This window comes from Coregonus lavaretus (genome assembly GCF_964263955.1).
Source record: "Coregonus lavaretus genome assembly, chromosome: 38".
Taxonomy (NCBI): Eukaryota; Metazoa; Chordata; class Actinopteri; order Salmoniformes; family Salmonidae; genus Coregonus; species Coregonus lavaretus.
Window position 1 is genome coordinate 18,267,323 of NC_140025.1, and position 23,911 is coordinate 18,291,233.

At 46.0% G+C, this 23,911-nt stretch overlaps 1 protein-coding gene across 1 annotated transcript; it reads right to left on the reverse strand.

The window, feature by feature from the left end:
• Positions 1–377: 377 nt before the first annotated feature.
• On the reverse strand, positions 378–23,278 carry LOC311112525 (insulin receptor substrate 2-like). The gene is made up of 3 exons (XM_084155660.1): positions 19,528–23,278; positions 18,747–19,252; positions 378–2,154 (listed from the first exon to the last, which is right to left on the reverse strand). The coding sequence occupies exons 1-3, from the start codon at positions 22,260–22,262 to the stop codon at positions 2,150–2,152; spliced, it is 3,246 nt and encodes a 1,081-aa protein (XP_084011786.1). The 5' UTR covers positions 22,263–23,278; the 3' UTR covers positions 378–2,149.
• Positions 23,279–23,911: the final 633 nt, after the last annotated feature.

Sequence of the window (23,911 nt, forward strand, 5' to 3'; positions counted from 1 at the left end):
AGGGCATAAGGTGCCATTTGGGATGTAGCCCTTTTCTCTATCTCCTTTTATTCATGCTTTGTTTTCATTATGTATATTTTGCCATGTCACCCTTTGAGACAGGGTTGTTTTCTCTTTCGTTCTGTAACCTCTCCCTTCCCTGAAAAACAAAGCAGAGGTAATTGGGATAGGTACTGTAGTCGCGCGGCGTGCTCACAATAGCGATTGTCCTCAAAGCCAAAGAGGGTTCGCTCTATATATAGACTGGCACAAACATGTGAACTGAATTACCCACGTGGAAGAAAAATTTGTAAATGAGAGTGTGTGTGTGTGTGGGGGGGGGGGGGGGGGGGGGGGGGGTTTACAATCCTGTGTGTTGTATGAGAGAGAGATGTATATCTTTTTAAATAGTTATTTATTATTGCCTGTTGTTATCCATAATCAATACAAACGATAGCAATACTTAACTACTTATAATAAAATTATCATCTCTTTAGAGCATCACAATAAACAGTTTTTATGAAGTATGTACAATGGAAGACAACATGTTCAATCTGTGCCCTCTCAGTATAGTTCTCATTTCAATGATCTCGAGTAAGAAACCGTAGATATACACTAAAAGTGAGAGCACTGTTGAATATATATACTATAAGTTTCCAGTGACAAAAAAAGCATCAAAAGTTGGCAGAAAGAAATATACAAAGAGCAAAATAGTTTCCTTTCTTCAAAAATATATCAACACAATGTGTACATTTGGTTCCACTTTGTAAACTAAGTTAATGTATTTCACTATTGCATATGCCATATGGGTAAAGTGTTATCGACAAGGCAAAGATAACAAAATATACTGAAGGTATTTCTCTTTTTAAAAATTATAGACGTATTCACAATTAACTGTGAGGGGGTAAAAGCATACATTACAATCCAAAAACATATCTTGTTTTCAAAAATATTTTCTTTACATTGTTTAGTAATTTCATTGCAACATGACTAAGTTTCTCTTCAAAATAGACAGCCTATTTCAGTTAAAATCTTATGTACATAATCTACACAAAAAGGCCTTTGCAGAGAAAATATTTCATAAGTGTAGTACATATTAAATAATACCGTTTGATAATGTCTCCCCCTCCCCTCCCACTTAATTTTCAATGGTCAATTTCTACTACACTGAGTGCTCTACTACATTCAGATGTGTCTCTAGTGTGTTACAATCTAACGAGTTGTGAGAAATAGGTGTGAAAACTGGGTAGTGTTCATTAGGGCACCAAAGGTTAAATTCATATTATTATATTATTATATTATTATCCTCACAATATCATATAGCATGATAAAGTTAGCATACTAAAATGAAATAAATTAGAATTAAGAAAATACTTTAATATCAGTAGAATAAATCAGATTTTCTTTGTTGTGCCGTACAAATACAACCACAGTAGAGAGAGTAAGGCTTTGGGTTGGTATTTATGAAACATTCCAAAATAAATACAATCTAAATATATCTATATATTACTCAGTATGCGGCCTTGCTCTTTCTGAGGTAGGGATTGGATTATTTTAAATGGTTTGTTAGTGAATGTGTTACTGAAACGATCATGGTGTCTCTGTTTTTACACACACAGACACAAACTTCGACCCATCCATACTCATGTAAGCAAATAAATAATATCTGCGTACTGTGTGTGTGGGGATGTGGGGATGTGGGGGGGGTTGTTGACTCATCTTTTGAGGAGGGTGTAAGTACACGTACTGTGCCTTACCAGGGTTTGCTTTACATGTCCTGTCTTGTGGGTCAACAGACAGGCTACTCACAGTCCACGAGCCAAAACCTAAAACCAGAGGGAAAATTCAAAACAAATAAACCGAGCCAGAAATATAGCCTCTAGACACATACAGAGGCCCCCCACATACAGGAGCCTCTGGCCCAGTCTCCTTTTTAGTACAGTCTCTAGGACAGTGTTAGGATTCCCGTCCATGGGTGAGGGAGAGTCATGGTGAGGGTGTTGGGAGGTGTTGGTGGGGTCACATGAGGCACAGCCTGACTTCTCAAGTTCATTTACAGCAGCAGGTTGTCAGAGTTCATTTACAGCAGCAGGTTGTCACGGCAACCCCAATGTATGACTGTCCGTCTCAGAGCAAGGATGAGGAGGGCTTGGATCGTCCACTGTCCTGTTCAGTCTGGGGGGAGGGGGGAGAAAGAGAAAGAAAGAGAGAGAGAAAGAGAGCAGAGCATGTTAAGTATCATTGCATTACATATAGCTTTGAGTCAGTACCAAGTGCAATTAGCTTAGAAATCTACTCACAGTAGGGAGGCTATATATACAGGGGGGTACCGTCGCACATTGACTCTGCAACGGTACCCCCCTGTATACAGTGGGGGAAAAAAGTATTTAGTCAGCCACCAATTGTGCAAGTTCTCCCACTTAAAAAGATGAGAGAGGCCTGTAATTTTCATCATAGGTACACGTCAACTATGACAGACAAAATGAGAATGTTTTTTCCAGAAAATCACATTGTAGGATTTTTAATGAATTTATTTGCAAATTATGGTGGAAAATAAGTATTTGGTCAATAACAAAAGTTTCTCAATACTTTGTTATATACCCTTTGTTGGCAATGACACAGGTCAAACGTTTTCTGTAAGTCTTCACAAGGTTTTCACACACTGTTGCTGGTATTTTGGCCCATTCCTCCATGCAGATCTTCTCTAGAGCAGTGATGTTTTGGGGCTGTCGCTGGGCAACACGGACTTTCAACTCCCTTCAAAGATTTTCTATGGGGTTGAGCTCTGGAGACTGGCTAGGCCACTCCAGGACCTTGAAATGCTTCTTACGAAGCCACTCCTTCGTTGCCCGGGCGGTGTGTTTGGGATCATTGTCATGCTGAAAGACCCAGCCACGTTTCATCTTCAATGCCCTTGCTGATGGAAGGAGGTTTTCACTCAAAATCTCACGATACATGGCCCCATTCATTCTTTCCTTTACACGGATCAGTCGTCCTGGTCCCTTTGCAGAAAAACAGCCCCAAAGCATGATGTTTCCACCCCCATGCTTCACAGTAGGTATGGTGATCTTTGGATGCAACTCAGCATTCTTTGTCCTCCAAACACGACGAGTTGAGTTTTTACCAAAAAGTTATATTTTGGTTTCATCTGACCATATGACATTCTCCCAATCCTCTTCTGGATCATCCAAATGTACTCTAGCAAACTTCAGACGGGCCTGGACATGTACTGGCTTAAGCAGGGGGACAAGTCCTGCACTGCAGGATTTGAGTCCCTGGCGGCGTAGTGTGTTACTGATGGTAGGCTTTATTACTTTGGTCCCAGCTCTCTGCAGGTCATTCACTAGGTCCCCCCTGTGTGGTTCTGGGATTTTTGCTCACCGTTCTTGTGATCATTTTGACCCCACGGGGTGAGATCTTGCGTGGAGCCCCAGATCGAGGGAGATTATCAGTGGTCTTGTATGTCTTCCATTTCCTAATAATTGCTCCCACAGTTGATTTCTTCAAACCAAGCTGCTTACCTATTGCAGATTCAGTCTTCCCAGCCTGGTGCAGGTCTACAATTTTGTTTCTGGTGTCCTTTGACAGCTCTTTGGTCTTGGCCATAGTGGAGTTTGGAGTGTGACTGTTTGAGGTTGTGGACAGGTGTCTTTTATACTGATAACAAGTTCAAACAGGTGCCATTAATACAGTTAACGAGTGGAGGACAGAGGAGCCTCTTAAAGAAGAAGTTACAGGTCTGTGAGAGCCAGAAATCTTGCTTGTTTGTAGGTGACCAAATACTTATTTTCCACCATAATTTGCAAATAAATTCATAAAAAATCCTGCAATGTGATTTTCTGGAATGTCTTTTCTCAATTTGTCTGTCATAGTTGACGTGTACCTATGATGAAAATTACAAGCCTCTCTCATATTTTTAAGTGGGAGAACTTGCACAATTGGTGGCTGACTAAATACTTTTTTTCCCCACTGTATATAGCCTCCCTACTGTCACTTTATTTTACTGTATATATAGCCTCCCTACTGTCACTTTATTTTACTTCTGCTCTTTTTTTCTCAACACTTTTTTTGTTGTTGTTTTATTCTTACTTTTTTTGTTTAAAATAAATGCACTGTTGGTTAAGGGCTGTAAGTAAGCATTTCACTGCAATGTCTGCACCTGTTGTATTCGGCGCATGTGACCAATAAAATTTGATTTGATTTGATTTGAAATCTCGTAGATTTCCTATGATTAGTTAGTCAAGCTACCTCAAGTTAGGGTTCTTAGTTTCCACTGCTACCACAAACAACTCTTATAGACCAAAAAACCCACGCTGTATCTAACATTGGGAGAGAGATATATGTAAAACAGCCTCCTGTTACCATTCATTCCATCCTTGGAGAGAATAAAGTTTTGAGCCTGTTTGTGTGTCACAACAACACACTCCGAATTATATATGTAGGATCTTAATTTGATCAGTCTTTTGTTGCTGAGAATTTTCCTGCATGGAAGGAAATACAAACTTCTACTGTATTCAAGGTTTAAGAAGGCTTCTAAAGTTTGTAATTTCCACTTTAAAATGTCAGACTCTGGGTCAGGGCACTAACAAAGAAATGTATCAAGCCCTACAAAACATTTCCATTAATTACAATCCACATTTCCTGTTGCTGCAGGATAATTGTCCTGCTGTAGCAAACTGGCTCAAATGAAGATTCTCTCTCTCTCTCTCTCTCTCACACACAAACACACACACACCAATAGGCCAACTGCTCCAGTTCTCAACCGTAGTACACAGAGTACTCAGACGTATTGTCCCTGTGGAGGCTCTATCCCTCCTAGGTACGCTTGATGGGAAAAACAACAACACGCCACAATGAAAACACACGTCACTGTCAGACACAGAGCCAATGTCCTCTCTCCACTCAGAAGATTAACACATTTGCATTCCCATACTGACCAACAACTATAGAATTTAGCTACCTTTCAATTCAAATAGGTCTCAGACATAGAAGACAGGGTGTTCTAAGGCTAGCTAAACCATAAGGGCCTTGGCCACCAGACCACACGCCTTCTAGTGGCTCCATGACCACAGTCCTGACTGTTAGCCAGATGGCCTAATCCCTCTGCCATAATCCTATTGCAATTACATGCAGAGGGGAGATATGTTAGCCTCGCTAGCCTCTGTGAGCGTTGGCTTTTGCCTAGCCACCCTGGGGGTTGTCTTTAGCGGCAATAATTACATAATCACGAGAGGGGGATCGAGTCGCATCACGGAGAGTGGAGAATTGAGAGACTATAACGACCGAAGCGCAGTGCAGATCAGTGCCCTCTGAGGCAGGGAGGTGAGGTTCTGGGCTGGTCTCACTAAGGGGGTATAGTGTAGGTACTAAGGGGACTGACGTTTAGCAAGGCAACATGTCTAGTTAACATCCTCATTACTTATTTATCTCCTATTTACTATATTTAGCCAGGGTAGAGAGGGGGGAGGGGGGAGAGAGAGAGAGAGAGAGAGGGAAAACGCCATGTCACTTCGGGTCACTGCTTCCACTATCAGGGGGAAGAGAGAGAGGAGAGGAAAAGATGAAATGAGGAAAACAGTGCACACATGACCCACCCATACCTGATCGCATGTGAGATGAGCTGAAGTGAATTGCTCTCTCATTCCATCTCCCCCCTTCCCTGAAAAATAATGGACACACACGTCGTTGTCGCTAGCTCAGCGGGGCGATGCGTTTGGGACGGTATCACGCCAAGCAAGCAGCAGCAGCTTTGTAGGGGCTGAGGAGGGAGGATGGGGGTTAGGAATACTGCAGTAGGGGGATAAAGCACCTCCAGCTGTGGAGCTCCTCTATGCCATCTGGGTCTTCCAGTAATGGGCCCAGCCAGCGGTGATGGTGGTGGGGGCTTAGAGAGCAGAGCAGGAGAGCAGAGTGGCCCTGCAAACCTGATTACAGAGGGCACGGTTGGGGTTGTGGCAGAGGCAGATGTCCTTGTACCTCACTGCAAAGGCTCTGATATGTTGCTGTTCAGTGATTGTACACCCTATAGACTGCTTATTCACATATAATACACGTGCCACTATGGTGGACTTCGGCAGTTTACAATGCCGAAACTGAACTGCAGAGCAGCTAACAACTGAAGCAAATTTGTGAATGGTTTAGGAAGATGGTGTGTGTTTACGTGAGTCTAAGGCAGAGAGAGAGAGACAGACAGAGATTGAGAGTGTGTATGCACACACCCTTTCATCCCACCTCCATAACGAGCAACCTGGACACGGCGGCAGTGTCTAATCCCCAGCCACACACAGTGTGTAATCTCATCTCTAACTCTAACCCTGGCTGCTGCTGCGGAGGCTAAATATAGGGGAGCGCTGCCTGGCGACGCCTGCCGCGTGGGTTATCTGGAACCGGGAACATCCCGGCCTAGTTTAGTCACCGTGTCACAGCGTCTGCACTGCAACGCCACCCCACTGGAAACTCTGACACAGCAGTGCGTGTGTTGGGAGGGGGGAGGGATGTTTGTGTGTGTGCTACTAAACAGAGTGAGTGAGAGACAAGCATGAAAAGAGCGGCAGCAGGGAGTAAGCAAAAAATAAAAAGAACTACAAGAAAATGAGAAAAAATAACATCAAAAGAGGAAAGGTAGAACAGGAAAAGAACGGGAAAGTAAGAGAGAAAATAGGCCAGCGGAAAAGAGCGGGAGCAGAGAGAGAAAGAGAAAACAAGCGAAGAGAGGGAGGGTCGAACTGCCTCTAATATTCTCTTCTCTATAATCTCATCTTCTTGAGCATGCTCCCTGACTTCTGATCTCGGAGCGAGAGAAAAATTAAAAGTGGTGGGGAGGGGAAGAGTGTGTGTTATGCATGTGAAACCAGATCAGCTCTTCTAAGAACAAACAAAACACGTCACACACACACTGGACCTGGCCCAGAGCGAAAATAATCTGCATCTGGCGTGCCTGCTACGTGCGTGATGTTCCACTATTCTACTGCATTTGCGTGTTCTAAACCGAAAGCAGCACTGACAAATGCTGACGATGATGATCTTTGATCACATCCGATTCAACACGCACTCTGGAGATAAAGAACAATTGCGGCTCGGATTCACAGTCACGGACAGGATGGATATATGAGAGAGCTGTGCTAGAGTGTGAGCTACTGGCTATTGCTTCACCCCCCACCTCTCTCCCCCCATCCCTGTCCCCCTCCCCTCTCCCTGGGTTGATGATGGACATTAGACTGGCCCCTGGGCTGCTCCTGCAGCAGCAGCAGAGGCAGCAGATGGTGTGCAGTCATTAGTGTATAGTTGTGGGTGGTGCTAGCCTGCCTTGACTGGCGTGCAAGACACTGTTCAGTGCTCACCAGTGACTGCTGCTCGTGACTACGTCCCAAATGGCACCCTATTCTCTATGTAGTGCACTTCTTTTGACCAGGGCCCATTGCACTCTGGTAAAAAGTAGTGTATCATATAGGGTGCAATTTGGGACACAGACACGTCTGTGCTACATGCTAATGGTCCATCGGTAATGAGGTGTAGGTAGTGGGGGTGGAGGAGGGGGCAAAGGTGGGGGTTGAGGGGAAGATAGTGGTGCACGGCAGGTGCATTACCCCCCCTTCTCCCGGATGCAGAGCCATCTGCCACCACTCAAGGAGAGTTTGCCGTTTTCACCGGGCGCCGCTCATAGGAGCTCTCAATCCCCTCTCAAGGAGGGCCGAGTGTGTGTGTGGCCGCACAAAAAAACACTCTGGGTGTTTACCCTCGCTGCTGCCGGCCATTAGGGCAAAACACCTGACGTCAAATCACTGAGAGTGATGTCAAATGAGAGAGAGGATGAAAAACAAGAAGACAGACCTGATCAGATAAAAGGCTATTAGCCCCCAGAGAGGAAGAGACAGAGACGTCCCTAAACCTAGCCTCTGCCTGCCTCAGGTCATGGGGATGGTTGGGGTTTTTATTTTTATTTATTTCACCTTTATTTAACCAGGTAAGCCAGTTGAGAACAAGTTCTCATTTACAACTGCGACCTGGCCAAGATAAAGCAAAGCAGTGCGATAAAAACAACAACACAGAGTTACATATGGGGTAAAACAAAACATAAAGTCAAAAATACAACAGAAAATATATATATACAGTGTGTTCAAATGTAGCAAGTTATGGAGGTAAAGTGGGTTAGCTCACGTTAGCACACTCTCAGGTAATTGTGATAGGGTTAGCATTAGCACACTCTGAGATGTAAACAGAGTTGGTGCCCAAGTGCCCTGGCCTGCTGATGAGGCAGAAAGTAAACAAACACAGTGACCATCCCTGTGACCTCTATTTATGCAACCAACTTTCAAATCAAATTAAATCAAATTTTATTTGCCACATGCACTGAATACAACAGCTGTAGAGCTTGCAGTGAAATGCTTACTTACAAGCCCTTAACCAACAATGAAGTTATGAGAAAAATAAGTGAAGTAAAAATAAGTAAAGTAAAACAATTTTTTAAGAGCAGTAGTAAAAATTTAAAAAAAGGTAGGGAGTCTATATACAGTGGGTACCGGTACAGAGTCAATGTGCGGGGGCACAGCTTAGTCGAGGAAATTGAGTTAATATGTACACGTGGGTAGAGTTAAAGTCACTATGCATAGATAATAAACAGAGAGTAGCAGCAGCGTAAAAGAGGGGGTAGGGTGGGGTGGGGGGACAATGCAAATAGTCTGGGTAGCCATGACTAGCTGTTCAGGAGTCTTATGGCTTGGGGGTAGAAGCTGTTAAGAAGCCTTTTGGACCTAGACTTGGCGCTACGGTACCGCTTGCACTTGCGGTAGCAGAGAGAAAAGTCTATGACTAGGGTGGCTGGAGTCTTTGACAATTTTTAGGGCCTTCATCTGACACCGCCTGGTATAGAGGTCCTGGATGGCAGGAAGCTTGGCCCCAGTGATGTACTGGGACGTACGCACTACCCTCTGTAGTGCCTTGTGGTCAGAGGCCGAGCAGTTGCCATACTAGGCAGTGCTGCAACCAGTCTGGATGCTCTCGATGGTGCAGCTGTAGAACTTTTTGAGGATCTGAGGACCCATGCCAAATCTTTTCAGTCTCCTGAGGGGGAATAGGCTTTGTCGTGCACTCTTCACGACTGTCTTGGTGTGTTTGAACCATGATAGTTTGTTGGTGATATGGACACCAAGGAACCTGAAGCTCTAAACCTGTTCCACTACAGCACGTCGATGAGATTGGGGGCGTGCTCAGTCCTCTTTTTTCACCTGTCGTCCACAATCATCTCCTTTGTCTTGATCACATTGAGGGAGAGGTTGTTATCCTGGCACCACAAGGCCAGGTCTCTGACCTCCTCCCTATAGGCTGTCTCATCATTGTCGGTGATCAGGCCTTCCACTGTTGTGTCGTCTGCAAACTTAATGATGGTGTTGGAGTCGTGCCTGGCCATGCAGTCATGGGTGAACAGGGAGTGCAGGAGGGGACTGAGGATCAGCGTGGCAGATGTGCTGTTACCTACCCTTACCACCTGGGGACGGCCCGTCAGGAAGTCCAAGATCCAGTTGCAGAGGGAGGTGTTTAGTCCCAGGGTCCTTAGCTTAGTAATGAGCTTTGAGGGCACTATGGTGTTGAACGCTGAGCTGTAGTCAATGAATAGCATTCTCACGTAGGTGTTCCTCTCTTCCAGGTGGGAAAGGGCAGCGTGGAGTGCAATAGAGATTGCATCATCTGTGGGTCTGTATGCAAATTGGAGTGGGTCTAGGGTTTCTGGGATAATGGTGTTGATGTGAGCCATGACCAGCCTTTCAAAGCACTTCATGGCTACAGACATGAGTGCTACGGGTCGGTAGTCATTTAGGCAGGTGATCTTAGTGTTCTTGGGCACAGGGACTATGGTGGTCCGCTTGAAACATGTTGGTATTACAGACTCAGTCAGGGACATGTTGAAAATGTCAGTGAAGACACTTGCCAGTTGGTCAGCGCATGCTCGGAGTACGTGTCCTGGTAATCCGTCTGGCCTGCTTAAAAGTCTTACTCATATCGGCTACGGAGAGCGTGATCACATAGTCATCCGGAACAGCTGATGCTCTCATGCATGATTCAGTGTTGCTTGCCTCGAAGTGAGCATAGAAGTGATTTAGCTCATTTGGTAGGCTCGTGTCACTGGGCAGCTCGCGGCTGTGCTTCCCTTTGTAGTCTGTAATAGTTTTGTCTAGATAATCACGCAAAACATCTGTCTGTCAACAATGTCACCGCCAAGTCCCAAATCCTTTGACTGATTGACAGTGACGGAGAGAGAAGACTGAGTTTGGGAGTTTGTCTGAAAACAACTCCGTGGTGGCATTCCAGGCGGACGCACATGGTGCCGGGGAGGCACTAAATACCTGGGATGGCTGGGGCTGGAGCTGGGTTGGTACTTTGTACCTAGCAAAACCGCCATGTCTCTTTCCCTCTCCTCCCACTCATTCATTGTGTGGCTTTGAAGTTGAATGATAAACACTGTATTAGGCCTCTGACTAGCGAGAAGTCACCGAAAATGTGGACACCTTCTCGTCGAAAATCTCATTCCAAAATCATGGCCATTAATATGGAGTTGGTCCCCCCTTTGCTGCTAGAACAGCCTCCACTCTTCTGAGAAGGCTTTCCACTAGATGTTGGAACATTTTTGCGGGGACTTCCATTCAGCCACAAGAGAATTAGTGAGGTCGGGCAATTAGGCCTGGCTCGCAGTCGGCGTTCCAATTCATCCCAAAGGTGTTCGATGTGGTTGAGGTCAGGGCTCTGTGCAGGCAAGTTCTTCCACAACGATCTCGACAAACCATTTCTGTATGGACCTCGCTTTGTGCACGGGGGCATTGTCATGCTGAAACAGGAAAGGGCCTTCCCCAAACTGTTGCAACAAAGTAGGAAGCACAGAATTGTCTAGAATGTCATTGTATGGTGTAGCGTTAAGGTTTCCCTTCACTGGAACAAAGGGGGCCTAGCTCAAACCATGAAAAACAGCCCCAGACCATTATTCCTCCTCCACCAAACTTTACAGTTGGCACTACGCTTTCGGGCAGGTAGCGTTCTCCTGGCATCCGCCAAACCCAGATTTGTCCGTCGGACTGCCAGATTGTGAAGTGTGATTCATCACTCCAGAAAACGCAATTCCACTGCTCCAGAGTCCAATGGCGGCGAGCTTTACACTACTCCAGCCAACGCTTGGCATTGCGCATGGTGATCTTAGGCTTATGTGCGGCCGCTTGGCCATGGAAACCCATTTAATAAAGTTCCCAACGAACAGTTCTCTTGCTGACGTTGCTTCCAGAGGCAGTTTGGAACTCGGTAGTGAGTGTTGCAATCGAGGACAGACGATTTTTATGCTCTACGTGCTTCAGCACTCGATGGTCCTGTTCTGTGAGCTTGTGTGTCCTACCATTTCACGGCTGAGACGTTGTTGTTCCTAGACATTTCCACTTCACAATAACAGCACTTACAGTTGACCGGGGCAGCTCTAGCAGGGCATATATTTTACGAACTGACTTGTTGGAAAGGTGGCATCCTATGACAGTGCCACGTTGAAAGTCACTGAGCTCTTCAGTAAGGCCATTCTAATGCCACTGTTTGTCTATGGAGACTGCATGGCTGTGTGGCCGATTTTATACTCCGGTCAGCAACAATAGCAATAGCCGAATCCACTAATTTGAAGGGGTCTCCACATACTTTTGTATATACTGTATAGTGTACCTTGGAGCATTTTGACCCCTCCAGTTCGTTATCGGTGATGGTTGTTTTGGTCGGACAAACTGTTCTGTAAACAACCGATCAGCTCAATTTGCCTCCGAGGCTGTACACCTTGTTTGGGGGCCTCACGATCGGGTTTGCTTGTTGCTTTTAAAAGCATCCGGCTCTGCCCCCTCCACCACCACTCCTTCTCCCCTCTCTCTTGTTCTCTCTATCTCTCTGCCTGTCTTACTTCTGCTAAGTGAAGCGTGCAGTAGTCACACATACAGTGCCTTCAGTAAGTATCCACACCCCTTAACTTTTTCCACATTTTGTTGTGTTACAGCCTGAATTTAAAATTGATTAAATTGAGATTTTGGGTCACTGGCCTACACCCAATACCCCATAATGTCTAAATGGAATTATGTTTTTAGACATTTTTACAAATTAATAAAAAATGAAAAGCTGAAATGTCTTGAGACAATAAGTATTCAACCTCTTTGTTACGGCAGAATGTGCATAACAAGTCAAATAATAAGTTGCATGGACTCTGTGTAAAACAGTGTTTAACATTATTTTTGAATGACTACCTCATCTCTGTACCCCACACATACATATAATTGTAAGGTCCCTCAGTCGAGCAGTGAATTTCAAACATAGATTGAACCACAAAGACCAGGGAGGTTTTCCAATGCTTCCAACACCCAGTCACTACAAAGATACAAGCGCCCCTCCAAACCTGCCGGAGAGGAAGGAAACCGCTCAGGGATTTTACCATGAGGCCAATGGTGACTTAAAACAGTTACAGAGTTTAATGGCTGTGATAGGAGAAAACCGAGGATGGATCAACAACATTGTAGTTACTCCACAATACTAACCTAAATGACAGAGTGAAAAGAAGGATGCCTGGACAGAATACAAAATATTTCAAAATATGCATCTTAAAGTAAAACTGCAAAAACATCTGGCAAAGAAACTAACTTTATGTCCTGAATACAAAGCGTTATGTTTGGGGCAAACACAACACAACATATCCCAGAGTACCACGCTTCATATTTTCAAGAATGGTGGTGGCTCCATAACGTTATGGGTATTCTTCTCATCGACAAGGACTAGGGAGTTTGTTAGGGTAAAAATAAACGGAATAGAGCTAAGCACAGGCAACATCTTAAAGGAAAACCTGGTTCAGTCTGTTTTCCAACAGACACTGGGAGACAAATTCACCTTTCAGCAGGACAATAACATAAAACACAAGGCCAAATATACACTGGAGTTACTTACCAAGATGACATTGAATGTTCCTGAGTGGCCTAGTTACAGTTTTGACTTAAATCGTCTTGAGAATCTATGGTAAGAATTGAAAATGGCTGTCTAGTTATGATCAACAACCAACTTGACAGAGTTTGAAGAAATTTAAAAATAATAATGGGGGGCATCCCGAGGGGCGCAGCGGTCTAAGGCACTGCATCGCAGTGCTAGAGGCATCATTACAGATTCGGGTTCGATCCCGGGCTGTGTCGCAGCCGGCCGTGAACCAGGAGACCCATGAGGCGGCGCACAATTGTCCGAGCATCGTCCGGGTTAGGGGAGGGTTTGGCCAGCTGGGATGTCTTTGTCCCATCGCGCTCGAACGACTCCTTGTGGCGGCCAGGCGCATGCACGCTGACTTCAGTCGCCAGCTGTACGGTGTTTCCTCCGACACATTGGTGCGGCTGGCTTCCGGGTTAAGCGAGCAGTGTGTCAAGAAGCAGTGCGGCTCGGCGGGGTTGTGTTTCGGAGGACGCAAGGCTCTCGACCTTCGCCTCTCGAGTCTATACGGGAGTTGCAGCGATGGGACAAGACTTTAACTGCCAATTGGATATCACGAAATTGGGGAGAAAAAGGGGTAAAAAGCACACACATTTAAATTTAAAATGTAATGAAATAAATATTGCTAATATTGTACAATACAGGTGTGCAAAGCTCTACCCAGAAAGACTCACAGCTGTAATTCCTGCCAAAGGTGATTCTAACAAGTATTGACTCAGGGGTGTAAATACCTACGTAAATGAGATATTTCTGTATTATCTAAAAACATGTTTTCACTTTGTTATTATGGAGTATTGTGTGAGAGAAAAAAATCAGGCTGTAACAACATTTTTTATACTTCCAGGGGTATTAATAATTTCTGAAGGCACTGTATGCACACCCTCGCCCTTACTCACACAAACAAGAAAAAGAATCAACCACAGATAGACCAACAATAAACAGATACCTTATTTTGTTATTTATACAATGGGTGGATCTAATCCTGAATGATGATTGGTTAAAACCGCATTCCAGCCGGTGTCTATACCACAAGTTACCACCGGCTAAATCTATGACCTTAACATGCCTATTTACTCTGTTCCATCTGACTGCGCAATCCACTGTCTCATCAGCCCAGCCAGGCACTTTATAAACTTGATCTCCACTATAAAAAGCATCTAGACATTATCTCACATTTCTTTTAGAATATCATTTAGTTTTCAACAGAAGAGATTTTTATAAACCTTGCTGTCTGTCTCTCCGACATTTGCAACTTTGTTTCAATATTCAAATTCGATCTCCAGCTGTCCCATAGTAATGAACGTGTCAGGATGAGACAGACAGGCAGGCAGCAAACCTCAGTCAGTCGAAATCATGAATTAGCTTGCATAATTTTTTGGGATATATACAAAGACATGTCAATTGAAAAAAGGTAAAACGAAACGAAGTGCAGCTAGTTTGCTGTCTTTCCAGTTTCAGTTTGAAGTTATTGTGCTAGCTGTGTTGTTGGTTAGCTCTGAACAACAGTGTCCTGATGAGTGAGCACATTTTCTATGCCAGGCGAAATCTCGCCTCATTAGCTCATTGATATGGATGTATCCAAATAAATGTCACTAGAAAACAGCTTAAACAAATGCAAATGCAGCTATTTTCCTGTTATTCTGGCTGCACTTTTTGACGTGACTAAGTTAGCCGTAGTTGGCTAGCTAGCAAGCAAGGGATAAGAATGTTGCCAGCCAGTACAGCAATGGATACATTTAGAACGAACGACTGGGTCCACAGATACAGAACAAAAAGACTGAACGAATGGGTCACGTCTCTGGAAACCGAACCAATAGAACAAACGACACCTCCCTCTGCAACTGGATGCTGGACTTCCTGACGGGCCACCCCCAGGTGGTAAGGGTAGGTAACAACACATCTGCCACGCTGATCCTGAACACGGGGCACCTCAGGGGTGCGTGCTCAGTCCCCTCCTGTATTCCCTGTTCACTCATGACTGCATGGCCAGGCACGACTCCAACACCATCATTAAGTTTGCCGATGACACAACAGTGGTAGGCCTGATCACCGACAACGACGAGACAGCCTATAGGGAGGAGGTCAGAGACCTGGCCGTGTGGTGCCAGGACAAAAACCTCTCCCTCAATGTGATCAAGACAAAGGAGATGATTGTGGACTACAAGAAAAAGAAGAGGACCGAGCATGCCCCCATTCTCATCGACGAGGCTGTAGTGGAGCAGGTTGAGAGCGTCAAGTTCCTTGGTGTCCACATCACCAACAAACTAACATGGTCCAAGCACAACAAGACAGTCGTGAAGAGGTCACGACAAAACCTATTCCCCCCTAAGAAGACTGAAAAGATTTGGCATGGGTCCTCAGATCCTCAAAAGGTTCTACAGCTGCACCATCGAGAGCATCCAGACTGGTTGCAGCACTGCCTAGTGTGGCAACTGCTCGGCCTCTGACCGCAAGGCACTACAGAGGGTAGTGCGTACGTACCAGTACATCACTGGGGCCAAGCTTCCTGCCATCCAGGACCTCTATACCAGGCGGTGTCAGAGGAAGGCCCTAAAAATGGTCAAAGAGTCCAGCCACCCTGGTCATAGACTTTTCTCTCTGCTACCGCATGGCAAGCGTTACAGGAGTGCCAAGTCTAGGTCCAGGAGGCTTCTAAACAGCTTCTACCCCCAAGCCATAAGACCCCTGAACATCTAATCAAATTGCTACCCAGACTATTTGCATTGCCCCCCACCCCTCTTTTACACTGCTGCTACTCTCTGTTTATTATCTATGCATAGTCACTTTAATAAATCTACCTACATGCACATATTACCCCAATTACCTCGACTAACCGGTGCCCCTGCACATTGACTCGGTACCGGTACCACCTGTATATTGCCTCGCTATTGTTCTTTTTACTGCTGCTCTTTAATTATTTGTTACTATTAATTCGTATTATTTTATTTTGTATTTTTTTGTGATTTTTTGAGGTATTCTTTCTTAAAAATGCATTGTTGGTTAAGGGCTTGTAAGTAAGCATTTCACTGTAAGGTCTACACCTTTTGTATTCGGCGCATGTGACAAATAACATTTTATTTTATTTGATATTGGCACGGTAACAACACCCGTGCCAATATATCCTCCAAACACTGGCTTCTCTGGCATTATCACTTAAATAAAATCAGAGCTAATAGGTTTGACACAGGTAACCATTGACAACAATTACGTCACCTGCCAACAACAACAGCAACCACCTCTGTCATATGTACTGTGTACATGCGAATCCACATGTACGTGTTTTGATTTTTTTGGGCCCCATCCCAGGGCCTCAGAGGGAAATAAAAGGGCCACAAAACCACCCCATTCAGGCCCCTCACTGGGTCAATAGGGAACAAAAACACAATAGTGTTCAGTTGATCCGTCCCTCCCGACTCCCCCAGCAGCCTTTGCAACACAGACAGGAATTCCGAGCGTGACACCTCGCCATTACCTGACGTCTAGTAAACAACGAACTCACTTGTTTTTCTGACCTGTGGAGTGACTAAGGACTAGCCAAATTCATGAAAGACATTGGCGCGGATGCCGCCTCCAAGGGACACGCACATGGATGAGGCCTCACACACACACACACAGAGAGAGAAACAGTCACACACACTTTCTCGCTCTCTCACACACACACACACACACACACACACACACACACACACACACACACACACACACACAGGGTCATTGTGTTTGATAACAGTGCAAGGAGAGGGCAACTAAAAAACCTCACCTGTCAACAAGTCTCCTGCACCTCAATGTTTACAAGGAACAATGAGTGAATGACTGCTAAAACACTGTGACTGTGTGCCTTGCCCATGAGACTGGAACATTGCTTTGTTTATAGCCACCACAGGGACCATTCTGGGCCAGAATACTGACACCAGGACAGTGAGATGGACCTGTGATTTTCTTTGTCATTTAGCAGACGCTCTTATCCATAGCGACTTACATTTTTGGGGGGTTTTCATACTGGTCCCCCGTGGGAAACGAACCCACAACCCTGGCGTTGCAAACGCCATGCTCTACCAACTGAGCTACACGGGACTACATGCCTTGGATGATTTAGTGATGCTGCTTGGGGCTGCATCACATTTTATTGCCTGCCTTTCTGACTGAGGCATGGAAGGAACAGACAGTGCATAAGGAACTGCCTAGGGTTGACGTGTCATAAAAACGTCAACCCTAGGCAGTTCCTTATGCACTGCCTGTTCCTTCCATGCCTCAGTTAGAAAGGCAGGCAATAAAATGCTAAGATGTTAGACAGTTAACTTAATAGTTATAAGATATCTAGCTAGCAAACATTTAGTTGTGAATTCCATACTGTTATTAGATCACCTGGCGCGTGCTGCACAACAGTGATTGACTCACAAGGCTCCAGTCTCTCGTTGTTGTGTGCTTGTAAACAAACACCACGTGACACGTGACTGCCATAAGCTTTAAAGAATGCAATGTTCTTTATCTTCTAACATATTGCAGAAGTTGACTGCAGGTATTTACTTTAAAAAAGTAACTACAAATATTCACATTTATTACAAAATTTCAAATAATCGTTTAAACAGTATTGAAAATCCATCCTGTGGCTATTTGCAAATACCCCGGTATACGTTATACCGCCCAAGCCTAAAGGTGATGCCATTGCGCAATGTATTAAACATGTAGTGCAATGATAATTGCTATAAACATGCTTGTCAATAGAATATCAATGTAAGTTTAATGTAAACAAACCAAGATTCAGCCATTATATCGATATTAATCTATATTGACATTATTTCGACCCTTCGTTCTTCACTGTCCATGTTCATGCATACAGTCCGCCTGCGCACTGTGAGTAATTTCAGTGTGTAATTCGATCAACCATATTCGCTCGTGTGCCTTTTCTAATATAATTAATATGCCACAGAGAATAAACACTTCTCACTTGTTTTATAAAACGGCTGGTGGCCAAAATCTATTTTGCTGTAATTTATATTTGGAAAAGGACGCGCATAACGCCAACGATGCAACATTATGTCCTGCAGTGTCATGGTGCCTACGCACCCACCACTTGTTTACTTCAGTGGTTTCAAAAGTCCAACATTCGTCACGCTGCAGGCCCGTTCTGAATTCATGTACAACCTACGCATCTTCGGTGGTAAACAGAACAATCTAATTTTGTGCAGTCGAAATCCAAGGGCGCCACAGCAAATAATCTCAACGTGTCCATTTCGAAAGATGTTTTTCCCCTCACGTGTTTTTCATTATCTCGTCTATCGCAATACACATGGCAGAATAACAAGCTGAACAGTACTAGGAGGGGGCCTATACTATACTAACTGAAATAACATTCATTTTTAACTCATTGCCAGTCCTTCATTCAGATGTTCCTCTCATGCAATATAAATGCCAGTTCTCCCCTTATCGTTCTGGACAGTGACAGCACCCTCCAGTATAAATGAGTGAAGACATAAACTAAATGTCCATGTTCACCATAGAGCTGGACACGTTTTTCACCCCAAACATAGAATCAAAGTATAGTCTCTAAGGCAGCCAGTCAACAAACATTTAAATGATTTACTCCTATGTCAAAAAATGTGTTGATTTAATTATCATCATGTTTTCTTCCCATAAAGTATGGAGAGTCAGTGAAAGTTGTTTTCAGCACCATTGCCATAAGTATATGACCACTGCAGACTTTTAACCCTAACCCTACCTTTACAAACTCTGACCAGCCATGAAATGGGCAGCTAAAGCCAGCCAGCTACTAAACACACACAAACAGAATCACTCACCTGTGACAGTGGTGGCCGCCTCCTTGAACCCCAAACAGACATATGGTGCGACGTGTAATCCATGGAGGCCTCCCTTGCAGCTGCTGGCCGGCTTAATGCTGACCGTGGTCAGGTCTTTGCGACAAGGTCCCTCCAGGTCCCTGTCCCGGTTCTCCATCAGGTTCAGGGCGATGTAGTTCAGTCCATTCTGGAAGCCTGCAGAGGTCTCTCTACTCATGGGGCTGCCACACTCCTCGTCCGAGCCCTCGCTGCTCCGCACCGACAAGTTCTCCACCGAGCTGTGGCGCTTGGCATCCCCATGGGCAAACGAGGGGAACACAGGGGTGACGGTAGCCGTGGAGGAGAAGGTTTCGGAGCTGTGCCGCCTGCGCCCATGGGGGTCGGCCCGGATCACCTTGGCGGCCCTGTCAGGGTCCACGGGGGTGGCGGCGCCAAGGAGGAACACCCCCATGCCCCCCGGGAGGCCCTGCTCACCCAAGGATAGCCTCTTCTCTCTGGCACTGGGGCTGAAGATAATAGAAGATAATAAACATAGAGTTAATATGTATTACAATACACAGTCTATTATAAAACAGCCATAGAAAGATGTGATATAGAAAATATTTAATCCTCATCATGAACTCAGTCCACCTACAAACACCACATAAAGTGCCTACCGTGCCAAGGGAATCTATTAAATCCTATTCATAGCTTGAGATGCTTGTCTATAACTAGCCAAAGAACATTGCTGAATAACGTCATTACAACTGACATTATGGCTAGAGTACTGAGTGTACTGTACCTTGATGAGGTCTGAGGAACGAACTGGGAAGGCATGTTGGCCATTCCAAGTCCAAACGTCATCTCGGTGTACTCATCCTTGCCTCTCTGGGGGCACTTGGAATCCCTCTTCGATCTGAGACGGTACACTCCCTCCCCATCCAGACAAGGGCACAGGGATGACTCAGGGACCGTGTCCAACCGTCCGGCAGGGGTGTCTCCGGCCTTGGGTGAGTGCGAGACGACGTGGTGCAGGTTCATGTAGTCAGAGAGAGGGGACCTCCGCTGGCCACCGCTGGAGCCCAGAGACGACTCCTGGCTCTCATTGGATGCTGACGGCGGGGAGTAGTTGGTGCCCTCACTGAAGTCTATGTTGATATACTCGCCCGGGCTCCTGGGTTCCCCAGGCAAGAGGTGCTTGTTCATGCTGGGCAGGATCCTAAAGCTGTCCAGAGACAGCCGGTTGGGTCGCCCCACCCTCCCCCGGTGGGTTGTCAGGCTCTCAGTCCCCCGGCTCTGTCTGATGGGCGAGGGCACCGAGGAGTTGAGCGGGGCATTGGTCATCACTGAGTAGTAGTCGTCTGACTCCCCACCTAGCGACTGGGGGCTCATCAGGACGTACTGGTCACCATTGTCCCCCGCCTCCTTGGAGGCCTTGTGGGGTTTGGTGGGGCGCGGCAGGGAGTCTGCGGAGTAGATGGGTGTGATGGAAGGCTCACCACCCGGAAGCTGGTCCAGGAAGTAGTCCGGGGGGGTCTGCGAGGTGGTGTAGGCGGAGTTGCGAGGGGACATGTTCATATAGGTTGAGCGGCTGTCGGGGCTTTCAATGGATGACTTGGAGCCGCACCACATCCTCATGTAGCCGCTTTCCTCCAAGGAGCCTCCGCTGCTGGGAGAGTTGGTCCGGTAGCCGCCCCCGGCCTGTTGGTTTTGGGCCCAGGGGTTGATGATCTGCTTGGGAGCCGAGACACACATGGGGCTCATGGGCATGTAAGTGTCTGCCTTGCTGTGGTTGCCCCTGGGCGGCGCTGCCACCCCCGCCATCATAGGCATATAGCCATCGTCACCTCCTAGGTTACCATTGGATTCCATCAGGGACCCGATCTCCACATCTCCGTAGTCTTCGGGGTAGGACACCTTCGGGGAGGCGGAGATGAAGCTGTGCCTGGAGTGGTGCCCGCTGTTGGTGTGGTGGGCAGCCCGCATTAGGGTGTACTCATCCAACGAGGCAGAGGACAGCTGGGCGGGAACCCTCTGTTGGCGTGGTGTGGTGAGGGAATATGTCCTCTTCCTGTACGCCTTCTCCGATGCCAGGCCCTCCTCCCGGCACGCCCGCCGTTGGCCATTCGTCTTGTCCATAATCATGTAGCCACACAGGTCGTTGGCCTCCCGGGAGGGGGGAGTGCTGGAGAGGGAGTCGTGGGTGTCACTCCTGGTGAGGGGTAGGAGCCTGGAGGTGTCGCCTGGGCTGGAGCTGTACTCATCGCATAGTATGAAGCTTGCGTCGCTGAGGGAGCCTGAGATAGATGCACTGCAGCTGAAGGGTCGGTGGGCCACATCAGGGGTGGGGAGGGTCCCACTCATGGGGGAGAGGCTGATGGAACTGCAGACTGAGGGAGGGGAGTTGGAGACGGGCATGGAGCGGCTGTGCTGGAGGCTGGACTCCAGTATCCGGCAGGTGCGCCCGCTGGAGAGCGTATTGGACCGGCTCAGGGGGTTCCGGTTGGAGAGGGGACTGGTGGGGCTCCCGCTCATAGATATTGACATAGACACTGGCCTGACCATGCTGCCATCCCCCTCACTGGCCGTCCTTATCCGACAGGACTTGCTCATTGGGGATGTGGCCACTATGCTATTTGTTCTCGACCTCCTCAACAACCCTGTCTGACTTGGGGGCAGATTGTTCAAGTTGCGTCGTGTGGGCACAGAAATTGGGTTCGTGCTAGCCGACTGACTCTTGCTGCGCGGTCTGAATTCTGACAGCTCTTTCATGGCTTTCATCGCCTCCAGGACGGTCTCGTGAATGTTTTGCGCAACCACAGAGTCATCCGCCTGCATCCAGAGCTCACCGGGGCCAGTGACAGACGACCTACCAACCTCGATGAAGAAAAAGCTGTCGGAGTGGCCACATCTCCGGATATTCATGAGCTGTAAACTGACAGCCGCAACCTCCGAGTTCAGTTTCACGAAGCTGATAGTCCGACTGGATAAACACAGCCTAAACACCCCTGTCAAATGTTTTGTTTGACCCAGTCCTCTGGATTTCAAATTCACTTGCCATACCTCCTTGTAAAAGGCAGTTGTCAGCGTGATCACACCGTAATTCGCCTCCTCGAAACTGAAAAGAGAGGTAGTGGAATTAGACGTGGGGCTGTCATAGACTTTCCCCTCTCTGATCAAATCCGACAACACTCGAAACCAGCTCTCCTGTTCCTGCTCGTTTTCGGCTGCCACTGCAAAGTATTCGTCCTTGGTGTAAAAGGCGATTAGGTGTTTGTGCTTGGAGTCCGCTCGCTTGTTTATGCAAAGACAGGAGTCCAGCAGTATCACCCTTTTAGCAGCAGACTTATTTTTCCACTTCTTCTCGCTCTCGTAGTATTCCAGCCGGGCAGGAAAGCTCTCGCTGGGTTCTCTCAACACGAAAAAACGTCTGTGTCCATGCTTCTGTTTTTTTAGATATCCACATTTCTTAATTTTATTACTGTTATTGGTCACATTAGACAACAAGTGTCCTCCATTCGTTGGAGGACTCGCCATTCTGATGTGCACCCTTCACTTACTTTTAGAGAAGTTGTTTTGTCCTATTTTCCAAAGCACAGAAAATACTAGTGTAAATCAGCTTTACTTATTCCATTACCCGACACCGGTATCCCCGTCTGCCTTCCGCAACAGCTAAGCACCAAATAAAACCACGGTGTCTGCGCTGGAGAGAAAAACAACATGTGACGTTTTACATCCAGATTTGGTTTGCAGTAAAAAAGAGAAGAAAAGTACACAGTCATAAAAGGCGGCGCGACCTTGAAGAGGCGTGCCTGTCAATCTAGCCATTTCTGCCCAGCTCATTGGACTCATTGGTGGAATGAACGAACAGCTAGTAAACGGGCCCCGACGCACAGCAGCCAAATCCCTCCCCTCTCGTTCTTTTAAGCCCGCCTCCTATATTGCCAGTTTTTTCTTTCCATGTACAGGACAGCAGAGATCACTGTAATGTAGGCTAAATGTATCAAAATAGCTAATTAACGCCTCCTTCCGCTACATTGTAACGATATAATAACTGCGTAAGTGTTCAAATGAAGGCATTCTACATAGCAGAAATAGGCTAGGTGTTGCCTCTTGAAATGAACTCTGATCCTTTCGGCAGAGACGCGCATAGCCTTCAGCATCTGTGTATAATATAAAGGATTACATTTGTTTTAGTTTTTTGCTGTAGAAATACAATAGGCCTACCCTTTATATTGTGGGAAACTGTGAATGTTTATTATTTATCAAATGCACAATATGTAGCTGAGCACCGTTCATATTGTTGTGAGCCTGCAGTGCAGAGCACTTTAAACTGTAAAAGTGTAAAACATCCTCATGTCATGGAGCGCCACACTTGCTAAATAAGCGTCGCCCCACTTGTTAAATGACCGTACGTTATTATATATATTTGCGCGCTTGGGTATCCCTGTCCCTGTCCAGCAGTGCGCTGCGTATCAGACCTCTATATTCTTTCTACTTTCTACTTATGGTTCATCAACAAGCCTGCAATAAACTGTATTTTATCTCCAAGATGGACCTGTGATAATTGTGTTTTTATGCAGACATATCTAATGCATATAGATCGTTTTTCAGCAAAAATCATTTAAATCGCTTGTCGTAGTGTGGGAATCACGTTTAAGTTGTAGTATAGGTATTTAAATCGTGATAGTGATGACATGGACGAGATGTGTGCTGTTTTGTGTTCTATTTACTTGGTGCGTCAGGAGCGTCTACTGCGCGTAAAAGCCTGAAATGCTGCCACCGTCTGGCTATTTTTTTTATTAGAATAGAATAACTTTATTTCTCCCGTGAAAAGTAGCAATAGTCTTACCAGACACTTCCAGTCTGGGGATGTTACATATAGGCCTACTGGAGCAACTCGACTAGATTTAACACAATTTATTTCATTTCATTTAATTGACTTAATTGGCCCCTTAGCCCTATTCTGTTTTCTCTTAAATACAAATCTGCATGCACAGTTGATCTCTCAGCTAACACAACATTCTCAGTCATGGATAAATGATGCCCCCTACTCCCATTCGGTGTGTAGGCTGTGCGTCATCAACACACTTGTTATTCATTGTGCTGTACAAACAAGTGCTTAATATAGGCTAACCTAAGCTCATGGTCCCTGCATAGAAAAACACCTCTGTTTTTAAAACTAC

What these genes read in the sequence shown, in the direction of transcription:
- LOC311112525 (XM_084155660.1), bottom strand. Translation starts at nt 22,262, where the DNA reads ATGGCGAGTCCTCCAACGAATGGAGGACACTTGTTGTCTAATGTGACC. An exon ending in GTTCCTCAGACCTCATCAAG is followed by an intron (nt 19,253 to 19,527) that starts GTACAGTACACT and finishes TATTATCTTCAG; the next exon opens with CCCCAGTGCCAGAGAGAAGA.